Raw genomic sequence first — 18976 nt, 5'->3', positions numbered from 1 at the left:
AATTATACACTTAAAATATTATTTCTCATGTATGTAAAATAAGAATAATTCTAGTGTACTTCAATACTATAGCAACTTAAAGAATACGCCTATGAAAAATTTCATTGAGGCCGTGGTGACGCAGGGGTACAAGGGTGTGACTGTAACGCGACGTTTATAGGTTCGATCCCCACTGGGGGGAATGAATTATTATTTATGAATATTTTAATTTCTTCGCTCTGGCACCAAGGCAAAACCCGGTGTTGAGTTACGCCTCAACGTGTAATGCCTCGAAAAGCACAGCAGCAAATGTGGAACAGACTGTCGTAACACTAAGTTCCCTCTGCTTATCCCGCTATATGCGGGATACAGCGTGAAGTATAAAAAAGACATAGTAAGCAAGTGTATAATATTATTATAACAAAAGAATTTCTAATAATCACTTACGGTATTATTATGAAATTATCGCATTCTTCGAACCAATTGTCCAATGTCGTGATTACCCTAATTACATTAAGTCATTCACCCAGTGACAGATTTCTCCAAAACTGCACGTTATAGCTATACCGCTAATATAACGTTAACTAGTTCTATATCTGATTAATTAATTATGAAATTATTGGAAATATTAATGGTTTCCAATAATTTCATTAATTAATTAGATAAGGAAGAAAAAAAATTTTTTATCTTTTTATCACAATTTTTTTTTATATAATATTTCTTTTTTCATAAAAAATAGTTAGCACATGTAAGGCATATATCTATTTTGAACTAACCAAGTAAAATAATAATTTATTATCGTCATACAAACTTACATTTGGGTGAAGACAATGACTGAAATATTTTCTATTCACATATTCACTTGTGGTATGAGAACTTCTTTTGCCTACTGTATACATAATACTACAATAATACAATATAATAATTTTTCCTGTTAATTAGTAATAACAGAGGTTGCAGATTTCTCCAAACGCTGTTAATAATTATTCTTCAACAATTAAGAATTTTCTTAAATTTATTTTTATAGATTTACAGGAACTTACGTGTCATAGTTTATTGTTTCTAGCCTTGTATCTATTTTGACAAAACAACCGCTATCCAGCTAACATCTCCTTCCGTATTTTGTAAGGCTTTTGTTCCGATTGTGTAATTCGTGAGAATTTATTATTATTATAATAGGATATGAATAAAAACGTCTAGTTCTAAAGGTAAATATGGTTACATAATTGTTAGGCTGAATTTAAGCATACGTTTGCATAACTACAATATTTTTATGACACAGATTTCAAATTACATGACAACTTTTATGGATTTTTAACAGATTGTTAGCATATATTAAATTTTTTATAAGTGTATAATTTTTATAATATAAAATAGCAATCTTCTATTAACTTTTATTTGCTGATATGTATTGTTATAGCTATGACTTTTCAAGTGATATATTTCAAGCATTTAAAATAAATAAGTTGAAAAATTACAATACCAGAATAATTAAATATAAAATAACTAGCGGCCCGCTCGCGGTTTCACCCGCGTGAACTATGTTATTATTAATTTCTATCTCCATGACTACGTCCTAGTGACGTCTATGCAAAATTTGAGACTCATAGCATTTGTAATAACGAAGTTTCATACAAACTTTCGACCCCAAAAACAACCCCTTAAAAATCGAATATTGCAAATTCCCGTCTTAGCGAGCACCTACGTCCTATAAGTAACTCCTATGCAAAATTTCAGATTCCTAGCACTTGTAGTTTCTGAGATTTCGTGATGAGTGAGTGACCTTTCGATTTTATATATATAGATATACCCTCGCTCATCATAATAGCAATACTACCTTTCTGTGATTAAAAAATGTTCTAATATTTGCAAATATAAATATTCTTTAATGTGTTTACACACAATACAAAAGAATATAATATGACGTTGCCAGCAAAAGTGATAGTAGAATGTCATCGTTCGATACATTCTTAGTATTTGCGGTATCTCCATGCATGTATTTGCACTTTTTAATAGACGCGTCTTTAATTGAGGTCGTGAACTTTGCGATTTAAGCGGGCTAAGTGTCAAGCAATCTGAATATATTTCGTGTTTGAGTAACACATTGTCTAAAATAAAATATATAGCTAATTGGAAATTACCATATTTATTATATTTTATTATATCTTCATTTAATTAAAGATTACCTGTTATATTTGTAAAATATATAAATAATTTCAATATTTTATATTCATATCGTACTATAAATATAAAACAAATAAGTAAAATATACTACAGTATTATTCTGCGTGATTCAAATGAAGCTCGTTGAAATCTTTTGTATGAGAAGAGTAAAATTAATAATTTTATTACCCTCTTTATTATAATATATGTATTTAATATATACTTGTATGTTAGAATAAGCAAACATTATTCAATAAAAAAAGTACATTACATTCTTATTTAGATTTATTGCTATAAACCACTTTCAGTGCTTTTTCCTTTAAGAACAAGTTGCCATAATATAATCAAGGTTCATTATCTGAGGGTCAATGATTGTACTTACCACATACATACATGATTTATCTCGCGTAAGAAAAAACTTTCGCCTTCACTGATCAACTAATGCATTCAATGTAGATACTTTGATGCATCTTGTTATTAATAACATTTTTGAGAAGTAATATAAATTTTACAATATATTTATTTGTAAAAATCCTAAAACATAGCTGAGCAATTATAAAATCGAAAAATTTATTATAGCGAGACGAAATTATTGGTTATTGAGAGATTTCTGTAAAATTATAAAAGAATTAAATTATCAAATTTATAATTATATGTCTAGGGTAGATGGTGCCGATGCTACGGGAAGCGGGCGGCGCGGCACCGCGGGCGCCGGCGGCAGCTGATGACGTCGCTTTTCTCCGGCGTACGCGGCGTTCGGCTTCCCGATATAAAAGCCTCCACCGCCCATTCACCCGCCCGCAGTGTGTGCTAGATCGTTACAGTGTCCACTACTCCCGTGCAAGGACTATAGTTTAACCATGAATTCAAGGTGTTTATTAGTGCTAGCAGCCGCCCTCGGCGTGGGTACGTACTATTTGAAATATTTTAGGGTGCGGCCACTCGTGCTTTTGTGCTAAGTTGTATGCAATTGATATCTGTGTTTGTCTATGTTAATTTCTTTACGTTGCATTTGCAGTAGAAAGTGCTGAAACGAAATTGCAATTTGCTAGTTTTGTTTTTTTTCAATTATTTTCTTTTAGAAAGAGTTGATATAAAACTCTAAATTAACAATTTTGCAAATCGGGCATGAATTTTAATTTGTAACTCGAGGGTAGAAAAAAATATCTTGTAACGGCTTTTTCAATTTTCTAGATCTTTCTTCTATATGAAACAAATTACATTTTGCTTTAACTATATGATTTTTAATTGATTTAAATTATATCTATACTACCATTTACAAAAAAATATATAATTTTTAAAAAATAATTACTTTTATAATAATTTATAATAATTCTTTTTCGTTTGAAATATAAAAGAAAAACATTGCTCTTGATATAGAAATAAATAAAAAAATAAAAATTATCTAATGAATGGTGCAATTAATACAAACGCTCCCAATAGCTTTCTAACTTACCCACATTGCATAACGCAGTGGGTGTGAGCACACTTTGATCTATGCAATTATGTATGCTCCATGTAAATATGAACTTTGATCTCGAAATTAAGTTTTTAATTTTATCTTGACAGTTTATGGTTTTAGTAAAATAAATATATTATAGCACTTAGTTGAGCAGCTCGACTCTTTTTATTTCGAGACATGCTTAAGCTTCTACTCTTATTCCAAGAATATTAAATATATTTAATAATAAATATTCATCGTATGCATCGACAATGTAACAAATATTTCTACAATATTTATAATTTTTACGTAAAACAATTTTGAGGGTATTTCGAAAAAAAAAAATCTTTATTCAACCTTTGAAAATATCGACTATATATACTTATACTTTCGTTTTCGTTTTTTATTTCGCAAAAAATTGGATACGGTTATATTTTATTTAGCAATATGCATGACGAGATGCACTTCGTGTAAATGTCATACAAATTGGTATAAGTTGCCTCATACGACAATTGTTATTACGAAACGGTAATAGAATTTGAATATTACTCGTCTTGACAGGACGTTGTTCCTTTCCTTTTAGTGTTTATAGAATTTTTCTATACTTGTCATTTCTGGCACGTACACGGTTCTCACGAACTTGCTACGTGCATTTTGCGTAACAGTTTTTGTTAAGTTATAATTCTAGTAAAAATTGCGTATGGGGAATAATTAGATCGTGTCGAATTGGACTACCTACTCAGAATTTTCGTATATTACAATTTACGACGGTACAAAAATGCACACAATACAATTTTTTTTTGTCGCGATCGTGAAATTTTTATAGTTATTGCAATCAAATATTCATATAGTTATTATTGCGTGAAGGTATTCGGTTAGTCTCGGGGTGCGTGCGTGGATTTCTCAAGAAGAAAGAAAACTTGGTGAAAATCATCTGCTGGTTGACTGCGCAGGCGCACGACGCTGTTATTCGAACAATATATTTAGATTAGTTATTTAGTCGGGTAAAACGCTTTCGCTTAAAATTAACTACTAATGATTCTTTAATTTATTTTAATTAAATTAACAATTTAATCCTTGTAAGAAATGATTGACAATTAAAACACCTCTTCGTGAAAACAATGGAACGGAAGTTTGATAATTTTACACGTAAAATTCTTTTTATCAGCATTCATGGCCGAAAACAATACTTAACGTATAGCCTATTCTTATATGAAGGTTGGGTATGTGAAATTTTTACTCGTAAAATCGTACATAAGCCCACTTGCATGTTATTCTTAGGTCGATGCATAACAGTATTTAGGTTAACTGTAAAATCGGTGCTAGTGTTTAGTCGACGTGCTAATAAATAAGGCTTGAGCATCCGGCGTTTGCCTATAGATACAATATTGTATTGAATTTTAATTAAAATTATAATAACATAAAGAAACGATATATACGTATGTATATATATATATATATGTGTGTGTGTGTGTGTGATAATTAAAATGTTAGATTAAATATTGACTATAATTTATGAATGTAAAATACTAGCAGCTAACAAGTGAATTCCGTTCGTATGTCACGCTTTATAAATAGTATATTCAATCACGAAACATCTCTGCGTACGACTAGGAGATTGTCTGTCCTTCGATAGTTATTAATAGCCTCGCGCTGCCCTTATTGTATTGTTTTTATTCTTCAGATCCACCTTACGTGGTTTACATACATGTTAAATTATACAAACTTGATTTAGACAATATACATTATTATTATTTTTTAGCATCGGTATCCCGCGTACAATGGGGTAGGCAGAAGGAATCTAGTGCTCCATTCCCCATTTTCCGCCGATATCTGGAGCCAGAGCGAAGAAAATGGAAATACTAAATATTTCATTTTCTTGATAATATACATGATTAAGACAACTTTTAAATCTAAATTGTTTTTTTAATAATATGTTCAAGAATACGAAATCTTGGGCGTGGTTCTTGTAATGTAGTCGTGCGAAAAATTAAATTTAAAGTGATGTAAGTGTTACGAGACAGCTTTCGTAGACACGTTAAAAAGACTGCTATGAATAGTGATTACTAATTTAAAACAACTCTTGATTCTTGGAGAATTTTTAAGATAAATTTGAATATAAAGTGCTAATTTATTCGCTTATATTTAAATAATGTTCAATAATGGAATAGAATTTGTGCTGACATATATTAGGTAAATATTTCATTATTTAATTAAAGAAAGTTTATCTTGTGCATTCATTAAACCATGTCAGTTCTGACATTTAAAATTATTCAGCTCTACCATTGAATTATATATATCAACTATAACTGAACTCGTAGATGGCCGTTGTTCATAAAACGCTCTCAGCTTGCTTTCACTGTATAATCTCACAGTTCTTGTTATTTAATGAGATTTTAGATGTTGCATAAGGCGTTTACAAGCTCGTAGTTTCTCTAATAGATAAATTATATCTTTGGACGTAGGGTAAGAAACAAAGCCTTACTAAGAATATACGATTAAATAATATTTATTTATTACCAATTTATATTAATTTAAAAAGAAATGGAAATAAATAAAAGATAGATAACGTTTTTAAATTATAACTTCTTCCAAAAAAATTTACATTATATTTAAATTTTAAATAATCTTGATCTAATCTTTAATCTTATATAAAGACGGCATTTTATAAAAAAAGATGAAGATATTTTAAGCACGGTTAAAGGTTAATCGTGATGGTGTCGAGATGCGCAAGCGCATCGATGTTAACGAAATCGAAAGTTCCACATCAAGCTGGTTTAGCGATTCAATTTCGGGCTTTCACTTGTATTACTTAACATGTAAAGGTCATTTGAATTGTGTAATAATTGCGTGACTATTTACGTAATATTATTATTTATTTACTTTAGACAATGCCATCTTGAGTTTCTTTCTCATTTTTATAATAACTATGAAATATTTTATACTATTTAGTAATATTGATAAAAAAGATATAAATAAAAAGAAAAAAATATTATATCTATCTATATTATCTACTGAGAAGTATTAGATAAATCAGGCCTCGATACAAGAATTCATGTCACGGAAACATGCAAATAATACAAGTTGCCATATTATACAACGTTTTGTATAGATGTAATTATGTCATACTGCGAACGTACGACCCACAGGGCTCGCGCAGGTTGCCGGCACTCTGCACCTCTTGCGCAAACCTCTAATGGGCGCATTCAATGCTGATTTACACATATGAGATTTAGCCTTGGCTATATAGGTCGTGATACGCTTTCACTACAATATAAACAATAAAAAATTAAGTTGTTTTCGATATTTCATGATAAGAATAGCTTACTTTGATAATTTTAGAAACTGGCCAATTATTTATCATTAAAACCAGCATAATGCTACCTACAGAGATATTATTAGTTAATTAATCCTTCGATGGAATTCAGTTATTAAAATAAGCTTGAATTTATATTACAGGAGAAGCAAAACAATAAAAAATTGTAAAATATAAGTAATAGCTTAAAAATCTTGTTGAGATGTTGTTAAATAACTAGAGTTGCAATACGACCAGGATGTACTCACGCATAGTCAACTGCAAATGTCAACAAGTATTGAATCTGTGACACACATGATATAACATTACATACAAATGTAGATATTTCTGCGCAATCCTAACGAGGTCGAAGAAACTCTTGACGTTTCTTGGAAGTAGATTTCAACGCAAATTTTTCCTATTAAAATATTTTTGTTCTTAATTAAATTGTATATGGTTAAATATAAAAAGTAGATTTGTTTTTTTTAATCGAAAATAACAAATAATATTCGATATTGGGCCACGTGTCCAATTTCAATAAGCATGAGTAACAAAGAGGCTGAACCAGTCATGCGTTGCACAACGCGGTTTGTCGCGTTGCATTCCATGGAGAAAGATCAGCTCTGTCAGGGACCGGTATATTGCAAAATTTACAGCCTGTTTTAATAGCTAAGCAAAATAGTAGTAAATTTATGTAAAATTTAATATGGCGCAAAATATTTTACTTATTAGCACGACTTTAGATTTTTTTTGGGATATCAAAAGCAGTTTTATATGTATTGGTTTTACATTTGTTTCTCATTTCCATCTAGACAAGAACCTCTCAAAACGGGATATCCGTTTTGATTTTCTTTTTTCTACCACATAGGAAAAAAAGCACTCATCAGCCGACAATAGTGTTAATAATCTTTTGTTACTATATTATTTTGTGTTTACATATCGTTTATGTTATATTTCTTTTGTTTAGCGGTCGCCCAAGAAAGCTTCAAATGCCCAGATGACTTCGGTTTCTACCCTCACCACATCTCTTGTGACAAATATTGGAAGTGTGACAACGGAGTCGCTGAACTTAAGACTTGCGGTAACGGACTTGCCTTCGATGCATCAGACTCAAAATACTTGACTGAAAACTGCGATTACCTCCATAACGTTGAGTGCGGCGAGAGGACCCAGCTTGGTGAGTACCATTAATTGTTTAGAATATGATTAATAAATAAAAAAATACTAAAATGAAATCTATCTTATGCTATTATAAGCGTTGCAATAATTATATAATAAGATTACCGAGAAAATATGCGGAAGTGTCTCGATTTGATGCTTTTCTTGAGGTATTTAATTATGTAAATAAACTTCATACTTAGAAGCCAGGCTAAAGACAAACCACAGAAATGTTAAATATATTGGATAACTAACGGTCAAGGTTAAAGGATTAATATGATAATTATACGTATATCACGTCCTACCAGGATGTAGACGAAGGTCACTCAGTCGCTGTGAATATATGACGATATGGCAAGTCGACATTCATGTTATATTCCAATAAACGATGTAAACTAAAATATCCTAGCCTTGAACTTGTTGTGAATATTCTTCTTTCCGTTTTTCCATTAATTTACCGTTCTAAATATATGACATCTATTATTTGTTTCTATAGAACCCCCAATCTCCACTCCTCACTGCGCAAGATTGTACGGTATCTTCCCTGACAGCGCTAAATGCGACGTCTTCTGGAACTGCTGGAGCGGTGAAGCTTCCCGTTACCAATGCAGTCCCGGACTTGCCTACGACAGAGAAGCTCGCGTGTGCATGTGGGCTGACCAGGTTCCTGAGTGCAAGAATGAGGGTAAATAAATTGATTTATAACAATAATTAGATTTTAATACTTAATTTTATATCAACAATCTATAATATCTATTTATATCAATAATCATTCTCTCTTATTCTCAGAAGTAGCCAACGGTTTCTCTTGTCCCGCCCCCGGTGAGGTTTCCAACGCTGGATCCTTCAGCCGTCACGCCCACCCTGAGGATTGCCGCAAATACTACATCTGTCTCGAGGGAGTAGCTCGTGAATACGGATGCCCAATTGGTACCGTTTTCAAAATTGGTGATGCTGACGGCACTGGCAACTGCGAAGACCCCGAAGATGTTCCCGGATGGTAAGCGTACTTAAAATACTAACTATAGTAATCTTTTCTTCTAGTTCAAGTAAAAAAATCTTGACTAAGTAACTTGAACTCTTCTTCTAAACTCACTAGTACTACTGGTGTTGTTTAATAACATCTTTTGTCCCTAACTTAAATGTCTTCCTTGTGACTAACAAAATTGCACTTTTCGATGTTTTTATTTTCCTTTGAAAAAAATTTAGTAAGCATTTCTTGTAAGGACTCCCAAGTTCGCCTCCCTAAGTACCAAGTTAAAATTATGCAACTCGAAGCCTTTTACGCTTGTCACTAGGAATTTAGGTCATATATGAAATTTACATGACTAAGGCAAATTCTACGTCCAAACTACAGTTTGGACAATTCTGTTCGGTGTAACGAATATGATAATCACCGTTAGTTAGTGCATCCATTCCTAGCATATTTAACTTTGTAATAAAAATATTGTAAGTTATATATAAATTCAATATTTTAAAATTTGCATTTCTACATTCAAATGTTAATTAATCGGACAGATAAGTAAAAACGAAGGTCGAATATTGGAATTTTTCCAAGCCAATTCTTTAATATAATAAAAAGAGTTTCTTAAGTAAAGCGAATGGTTAGGTTTTAGTATTCTTGTTGCCATTTCAAGGCAGTTCAGTTCATTCTCGATCTTTAATGTTGTGAACGAGTTCTGGTTACACAATTAATGATACCTACTTCGAAGTCACAACTTCTCAGTAGTAAAAGTTTCTAGGAATTTTAATATCATTTTTTTATAAAATATTGTGTAAGAGTTAGGTATACTTAGTAATTTAGTTAGTAGAATCGGTAGTAAGGTTGGCGTACATTTTCAGCGAGGACTACTACGGTGATTTGGACCTGAAGGCCATCCGCAAGAGCGAGCTGCTCGCCGGCCTCCACAGCAGCTCGGCCCAATCCGTCCAGCCCAAGATCAAACCACGTCCCCAAAAAGAAAACTAAATACTCACTTCCCACCCTTACCTTTAAATACTCACTACTTAATCTAGTTTCCACACACCACAAGCAAATTTTTGACGAAAATTCTATAAGAATTTAAAAGGAAATTTTCATATAAACATAAATACAATACAAACGTTGCTTTTGGTGTGAGAAACACGATTCCAGGTTCAAATTCGTATTTTAAGAAAGTGAAGCCAATTGATTTGTATTCATTTCCATTTGCCAAATACTTTTCTCGTTGTAGCCTTAAACAGTTTCAAAAAGCAGATTAGAAAATTAGGAATATTTATTTTATATTCTATTTAAATTGATAGCGTCCTATAAATGTACGATTTTATAAAAATTAATGATAAATGAATATCGGTATGCATTTGTTTATAATTCTTGACGTAACGATGAAACAATTCAATTCCAATAGCCAACGACCTTGTAAATAAATATATAATATTTTATATACTAAATTATCGCCGCGACTGAGTGTTGTTATAGAAACTGTAAACTTAAGTTTTAATGTTTAGTGATAAAATAAACAAAATACAAAAATTAAATTGTTTTATAATTTTCGTTCTTATAGAATTTGCACAGTTTGCACGATATCTCCCAGTAACTACTTTCACGTCCACTCTATTTCCTATTTTATTGCATACACTTTCTAATAACATTATAACTATCTTATCTTTCAGTTATTTCTCATTCTCTTAATCTATGTTTAGTACTAGTCTAGCACTAATAAAGCCAGCCTATCAAATGTCTCACCAAAACAGAGAGACCGTTTTGGTATTTCGAGGTATGTTTTGTGTTTTACTTTTTTACTAAAATTATTAAGATTAATATTGAGTCCTTCGTAGCGCGACGGTTGTGGGTTCGATCCCCGCTCGAGGAAGTGAAATATTTATTTACGTTTATATTTCCATTTCTTCGCTCTGGCGTCGAGGCAAAGTGCGGCGTTGAGTTCTACCACTTAACACGTAATGCCTCCAGAATTTGGCAAAAATTTGGGAACGGGAGTGTCTTAACACTAGATTCCCTCTGCCTATCCTGCTATGTGCGGGATACAGTGTGAAGCTGATTAAATTTAATTTTATTTATTTTTTTTATTTAAAAATTAAAATTCTTAAAATTAATGACAAAATAAATTATATTTGTTACATTATATAAATTGTTCCACAGCGAGGACTACTACGGTGATGTAGATTTGAAGGCGCTCAAGAAATTGGGATTCTGAATGTCAAGGAGCGGCTCCAAGGACAGACTAAAATTAAATCCTTTCGATTTGCTTAAAAAATAAAAGCCTCTTCAGATATTAATTTAACTTTAATATTTTCTAATAAAAATATAACATCACGCAAGATTTTTAAAAGAAATTTGTACTGATTTAGTACATTTTAGAATTTTCGGTCTGTCTGAAGAGGCGCTCGAGTTTAGTCATTGGCGATTTGCGAGACATATTAAAATCTAAATTATAAATTCTATATAAAGTTTTTTGTCAAAAAATTAAAGTTCATGTCGATGATAATTTTAATTGTTGCCAAAAAATGATAGCTGTCGCTTCGGTTACTTTGACATGGTACCACTTGCGTGTTGGTGCTGTGTCGAAATAAACAGTAATTTAGTCATAAAATAGTTTAAGGATATCCATATATTTAAGTTAATATTTTTTTATAAATAAATGTAAATAAAGTCGTAATCGATTCTCGATTTTTATACAAAAAAAGTGATTTTACTTTAAAAACCTTTAGATATAATTAACCTTTTCATAAACACTATAGATTGACTTAGTGCATTTAAAATGTAGGATTTCATATCAACTTAAAAAGAAAATAAGGAAAAACTAAATATTAATAAATAAAAAAAATATTGCTTTATTAAATTTTATTAAAATATACTAAGGCGAATATGAAATAATAATTTGCTTTTATTAGGACATAATAAATACTTCTTACTCACACTTGCGTAGAATATAAAATATTTTTCACTTCTTAGAAGTAATATCATTAGATTTAAATTTAAGTTGTCGGATGGCATCCTGACGGGAAATGGCCACATGTGTAGATGACCAAGCTGTGGAAAATTTTACATAATTTTAAAAAGTTTGGTTGTCCTTGCTTATGAAATAACTTTGTTTGCCTTAATTTGCACCCTAGCTTAAAAATATTAAAACTTTAATATATGAAGCAAGTAGGCAGAGGAAATTCTTAGTGTTAAAACACTCCTCTCACCTTTTTTCGCCGAATTCTGTAGGCATTGCTTGTTGGCGAGCGAGAGCGGCGGCTCAAGAAGTATGTCATTTCTACGAGTGGGAATTGAACCCTTGACCTATCGCATTCACAATTACAAGCTTGTGTTCTCTTGTGCCATGACAGGCCTCGAGTTTTTATTTATTAATTGATATAATAAGAAAAGGACTCACTTTGAGTATTATATTCCATTTTATAATTCTTTTTATCTCCACTAGAAGTCGATGCTTGTAGATTAGCATCTGGTGTAACAGGAACGTTCACAGGACTGGCCGGTGTTGATAATTGTGTAACTGGAGGAAGTGGGGCTGGCATGTCGGCGGTGTTGTTGCATTCTACTCTGATCGGGAAGTCACATACGCCCAATCTCTGAAATAAAGTTAAAAAATTATATAAAAAACATGAAGAGAACATAGTGAAAAAAATAATAATTCAGATTTATATAAATATCAATAGGATTGCATTTTTTTCTGATTGTGCCATACATTTCTCTTTACAATATCTAATACATTAAGTATTAATTTTAGTAATTTCAAGTATTTGGACAAGAAATTAAAAGTAAGTTTTGCCAAGCATTTAGCTGGTTACTGTTTCTTAGTTGGTTATGCAGAATTCAGTTAGCTTGGAACTTTTGCAACCATCTATCTATGGCTGGCACAAAGGAGTATGGCTGTCAAATAAATTTATTCCCGTAAAGCGTAAAATATTTCTGATTTATAAAACTACAAAAATAAATCGAATATAAGTTAACTAATCCGTGACTGATTTAGAAAGGCGAGTGACCTCGTCGTGTGATGGACAATGAAACATCTCAACAAAGTATAGGCTGTCACGTTGTTTGTAATGTATTATGAAGAGAACTTTTTATGCACTGAGATGTTTAAACGCTTATATTGTATACATAGACATATGAATGTGATTTCTTTTTTAGGGTTCCGCACTGTTTAAGAAAAAAAAGGAACCCTTATAATAATTTTATTTCATTTATTAACCACTAGCGGCCCGCTCGCGGTTACACCCGCATGAACTATGTTTTTATTAATTTCTATCTCCATGACTTCGTCCTAGTGACGTCTATGCAAAATTTGAGACTCCTAGCATTTGTAGTAACGAAGTTTCATACAAACTTGCGACCCCAAAAACAACCCCTTAGAAGTCGAATATTGCAAATTCCCGTCTTAGCGAGCACCTACGTCCTATAAGTAAGCCCTATGCAAAATTTGAGATTCCTAGCACTTGTAGTTTCTGAGATTTCGTGATGAGTGAGTAACCTTTCGATTTTATATATATAGATTACTTAATTTTTACTTCTGTTCAATAAAAACACGGAAATAAGAATAAAAAAGAGTGTACAATTAAAAATAGAAAACATAAAGAAAAAAGTTCAATAGAGGGCAGTCGTGGCGCAGGTGCTCAAACGTGCGAATGTAAACGCGACAGGTTGTGGGTTCATTCCCCCTCAAAGTATTGAAATATTTCATATTTTCATTTTCGTCGCTCTGGTAACGAACAAAATGTGGCGTTGAGTTACACGTGGCAAGTGGAAAACGTGTCTTAATGGAAAAGAGTGTTTTAACACTAGGTTCCCAGCTTTCTTGCCTGATATGTACGGGCTATAGCGTGATTTAAAAGAAATATATAGAAAAATAATTACCTCGCTAAAAGCCAACTCCGCGGGGCACTTGAATCTGACAGGGATGCTGTTGACGCATACGAAGAACTCGTTGCAATTTGCCGGGTTCATTGTAGCTTCAAAATCTTTATTGCACAAAGGATTTGGATCTGTTTTATAAAACATATAATATTATTATATTAACTTTTTTTTTAAATCAAAGACATATAATTAACAATATATAAAAGACAATTTGATATCGTCGTCATGATGACCTTAAACTGTCTTAAATTTGTGGAGTTGGTTTGTGGGTTCTTAGTAAGATAAGTTCCAGGAGGTTAGTCGTTAAGGATTTTATTTATTTTATTTATTTTATTAAGTTTATCAACGGCTCATACATTGTTACATTTCAGTAAATCTAACTTAAAAACTAAAAACAATTAATGTACTGCCACTTAAAGATAAACACTGCATGCAATATAAAGTGGTTGTGAACAATCGTATCGTATATCGTATTTTGCGTACACACTATGTATTTTAAAATAACGTAAAAAAGAGAACGGAGGGTAAAGAAAGAAATAGTATATCTATTTTCTCATATGAGCCAGAGACATCACTTGCATAGTAGTTTACGCTGAGCGAAATTTAGTGCTAAGACACTTCATCTTCCATTTTTCTTCGAACTGTACTAGTGATTTTATACCAGAGGCAGTGAGGTACAAACGTGTGACCGTAAACGCAACTGGTTGTAGGTTCGATACCTACTCTAGGAAACAGAACATTTATTTAAATTTATATTTTCATTCGTTCGCTATTAAACACGAAATTTCTTCAGAAGGAGTGTCCTAACACTAGGTTCCCTCTGCGTACTCTGCTTCGTGCTAGATACAGCGTGAAGTTGATATTTATACCAAAAAACATTCTTTCGGAATTTCCTTTTAAAAAAAATTAAATAAATAGCTGTAAGCGGTCGTTAACTCAAGTATAGACCTCGTCTCCATAGCAAGCTAAAGGCTATAACAAAAGCACTATATGATAATATCCATAACATTACATATACGGTCTTGGTAATCCATTTACAGTGTAACAGCGTCATATCATCTTGATATAAGTACACATTTCCTATTTTGTAAATGTATATGGAGAGTTAAAGTAGTGTTTATAGACACTATAATTTTATATTATTTAGTGAGAAAGTTAAACACCATAAATATGATGATGTAAAAGAGGAGAATAAGGAAAGATTAAAAATTAAATTAAAAGGTCCTCTGTATTTGATATTAATTTCGGTTTTATTGCGATCTCGAGATCTTAACAGACGGACGGATCATATGAAGGTGCCGTTTTTACCATTGCAGGTACGGAACCCTGAAAGTGGTCTTGGAGGAAAAAAAATGGTCATGTGTGATCAATTTTAAGATTTATGGTCAACTGGAACCACAACCTATAAAAATTGACAAACTTATGCTAGCGGGCGTATCCATTAATTTTTTATGAAAATAAATAAAAATATACGTTTATTAAGATTTTTACTATGATATAATAAATTTATATACTTGTGGGTGCAAGTACCTAGTAGTTTTATAGGTTAGGTCCAGGGGAAGTACCCTGTAGACATATTTTGATTACGCGTCAATTTTCGTATAAAATGCCTCAAAAACGATGCATAAGCGCTCATATCTTTTGATTAAATAAAAAGTTTAACCCGTGCTTTTAAGGACCCTAGATATTTGATATTAATTACGACCTAATGACAGACGGATAGAGGGATCAAGAAATTGATTCTATAGGGCTTCCTTTTCCATTTTGAGCTACAGAACCCTTATATTAAATAAGCTAGTTTTCCTGTTTTATATCCTACAAGTCAAGCTCAATCAAGCTATCGGATGATTCCGTATTTAGATTTAAGTAGCTTCAACCTGTTCCTGCCATGTCCTATTTGTACGCTCCTTGTATATGCAATTAAATGGTGCTCTGGATGTAGGTAATTGTATCAATTATGTTTAATAATGTTATCAAGCTACGTTATTTTTTTTGCACACATCTATCACTTTTTATGTTTTGTAATTAAAATATTACTTTTTTAAATGAAATGCCTTTTTTATTTATGAAAAATGTATCTATAGAAAGTGCTTTTTAGCACTTTAAATTTAAAGAAAAAAATGTTTTGGCCTTATTTAAATGTTACGGTTTACTGAAAAAAATAACTAATTTTGCCCAAAAGATGTAAATTAATATAATTTATAAAATTTATTTTAGATATCTTAACGTTTGTTAATTGCTTAAAAATAAAGACAGGCATATATCTCGATACACCACCATTATTCTAGCAAATGCATAGATTAATTTAGATAACATGATAGCATTTAAAAAGAACTTACTTTTCAATTTTCTACTCTTGCAGTCGACAGCATTAGGGTAATCACAGAAGCCTTCATTTGAGAACAGCAGTCCAGCAGGGCACTCTTGTTCAAAGCTCCATCCATCCCAGCAGTTAAGGTAGTTGTTACATAAAGTAGGAGAGGGGATTTGAGTCCGTTTCCCATTGCAAAGTGGATTTGCCTGTACTAAGGGGTCTATGTGTGTTAGATATAGAATCTTATTCTGATATATGGGATCTCTATTTATTTCTTGGACTACAGCATCAGAGACTGGTATCATGTAGGCGATTGAAGTCTTTCCTAAAGTTGTTGGCTAGAATAAAATAATGTTTTCAATTATAAAGGTCAAATGATATTTTTAATAAAAAAATATTTTAAGGTCAAAACTTCTAGTTATTTAATATTTTTCTATTAGCCTCAAGCTGTATTTTGCATATAAGACGGGGAGCGTATTTCCACAATGGCGAATCCAACCCCTGCCGCTGCGTCGAGAAAAATATTTATATTATTTTGAAAAATGTTGCTTGGAATTAATAAAATTAGGAAAAATTGAATTTATAAAAGAATATTCCTGTTCAAAAATTATATCAATTGTACTTACGAAAATGGGACTTAAAAACGTATTTAAAAAGCTCCATTGAAACAAATCGTCTTGTACTTTTGGTCCAATGTTGTATAGTATATTTCCATAGCTTTTCATCAATTGCCCTTGATTGTCATATACTAAAATAAAATTAAATATTTGATTGTACTGTTTCATCAATTTTTTAGCTTCACGCCCTATCCTGCATGTGACAGGGTAGGCAGAGGGAGCCTAGTGTTAAATCATTACGCTTCCCACTTTCCGCCGAATTCTGGAGGCTTTGCGCGCCGCGGCGGTTTACTCAATGCCGCGCTTTGCCTCGACACCTATGCGGATCAAACCCTCAACCTATCGTGTTTACAGTCCAGTCCAGTAATTTAGTAAAACCAAATATGGTGATAAATTCCTGTATGGAATATGGTCAAAGATGTCTCTGCTCGACGAGGAAAAATATGGAGATAAATAAAACATTATACTATAGTATCTTCTTCTTCCTGGCATTAATCCCGGCTATTACCAAGGTCTACCTTCCTACTCAACCTACTCCACTTTGCACGGTCTTTTACGTCCTCGGTGGTTAGACCAAAACATTATATTATAGTATATACATGCATAAATAATTTTTAATACTGTCATAAAAAATATATTAAGGAAAATTATTTAAAAAAACCGCACAAGCATTGAAAATAAACTACCTAACCGTAAAGCAGTACTCTGTCCATTACGGTGCTATATATCTTTGTTAGCACAAGGCGCATTGCGGTCAGCGCACAGGAGGCTGTACCATAAATATTAAAACTTTGCGAATGATCAAATTACATGAGCTATAAGCTTCGTATAGCCTGCGGTGGGAAATATTATTAATATGTTATTGTAAACCCTAATATGATAACATGACAGTATGACAGTATGACAGTATTTTAAAAAAGTATAATTAATATATTTGCTTTTTTAATAAGAAGATATTTTTTAAGAATTAAAATTGAAATAAAACCTTCATTAAGTTTCACGCTAGTTCAGAGTAGGCAGAGGGAACCTAGTGTTAAAACACTCCGTTCCCCATTTCCCACTTTATATTTTCATTTCTTCCCTCTCTGGTTTCGAGTACCGCCTCTAAAGAAGCAATGCCTCTATAATTCAGCGGAAGGTGGAGAACGGAGTGTCTTAATTTTTAAGGAATCACAAAAAATAAAATATATTATACATATATATATATATATTACATATAATATTGAAATATACTTACAAATAAGTCGCTTTTGCCTATTATTTTTGTTGGATTTATTTGAAAATTGACTGACACCTTCTATACTACATACTGCCGAAGCAAACGCAACTAAGTATAGGATTTTCATAGTTCCAGTATCTAGTGAGACTATAAGGGCAATGTCAGGGATACACGAACATCCTAGCTTTTATAGCGTCGCTTGTTCAAAACAACTACTAAGTATATGTACGTGGGATACGTCGCCGCCGTAGCTCCTAAAAGGGTATATCTTATAAGGGTATGCTTGTTTCACTTTTGCCTCCTAATATATTGTTGTGTTAAAATCTTTATTTGATATTACCTTTCTGGTTAATTTATTTGTATATTGTTTATTTTTTTCAAATAGTTGATTTTTATATGGATTGTGTAAATAATTTTGTACTAACTTCATGTATGTATGTTTAGGGAAATAATAAATTATAAGTTGACTGCAACTAAAAAAATATATGTCATTTATTAATGATATATTAATGAAATTCCTGGAACTTTAATGATTTAATGAACGGAACTAGATTATTCATACAGTGATTTACTATGATTGTATAATTTATTAAGATAAAGTTATTTAACGTTACCTTTTGACGTGGCATTTTTTTACAATTATTTATTATCACAGTATAAGAAACTATTTAAAATAAACAATTTAATTTAAATATTACTTACTTAAATGACATATTTTTATCTTACGTTCAAAAATATACATTATAAGTTATTTACAATAAGAACCTATCGACTAAAAACAAGAATCCGATAAGAAAAATAATCCTAGATCCATCCGATAATATGAAACAAAAACAAGACGAATTGCTGTGAAATAAAATTTTATTACTTTAAAACATGTACCTACAACGCTGTAGCGGCATATTTGAATCATGCAATCTAAATGCGCCT

General features: G+C 31.7%; 2 protein-coding genes across 3 annotated transcripts; one reads left to right on the top strand and one right to left on the bottom strand.

The window, feature by feature from the left end:
• Positions 1 to 2887: 2887 nt before the first annotated feature.
• Positions 2888 to 11696, top strand: Gasp (Chitin binding Peritrophin-A domain-containing protein Gasp). 2 transcript variants are annotated; one of them, XM_085192806.1, is made up of 5 exons: positions 2888 to 3048; positions 7846 to 8055; positions 8533 to 8721; positions 8826 to 9036; positions 11176 to 11696. In XM_085192806.1, the coding sequence occupies exons 1-5, from the start codon at positions 3003 to 3005 to the stop codon at positions 11228 to 11230; spliced, it is 711 nt and encodes a 236-aa protein (XP_085048932.1). In that variant the 5' UTR covers positions 2888 to 3002; the 3' UTR covers positions 11231 to 11696. The 2 variants fall into 2 exon arrangements, with proteins under 2 accessions (XP_085048932.1, XP_085048931.1); XM_085192805.1 differs by lacking the exon at positions 11176 to 11696 and adding an exon at positions 9879 to 10553.
• Positions 11697 to 11902: 206 nt separating this feature from the next.
• LOC146534770 (uncharacterized) lies at positions 11903 to 18215 on the bottom strand. The gene is made up of 6 exons (XM_085192980.1): positions 18065 to 18215; positions 16837 to 16958; positions 16236 to 16548; positions 13897 to 14024; positions 12416 to 12611; positions 11903 to 12066 (listed from the first exon to the last, which is right to left on the bottom strand). Exons 1-6 carry the CDS (start codon positions 18171 to 18173, stop codon positions 11978 to 11980), a joined length of 957 nt encoding a protein of 318 aa, XP_085049106.1. The 5' UTR covers positions 18174 to 18215; the 3' UTR covers positions 11903 to 11977.
• Positions 18216 to 18976: the final 761 nt, after the last annotated feature.

The sequence above is a fragment of the Heliconius melpomene genome, chromosome 11 (assembly GCF_056956725.1).
Source record: "Heliconius melpomene rosina isolate 202511_hmr_F chromosome 11, ASM5695672v1, whole genome shotgun sequence".
NCBI classification, from domain to species: Eukaryota; Metazoa; Arthropoda; class Insecta; order Lepidoptera; family Nymphalidae; genus Heliconius; species Heliconius melpomene.
This window is presented reverse-complemented; position numbering and strand designations above follow the sequence as displayed.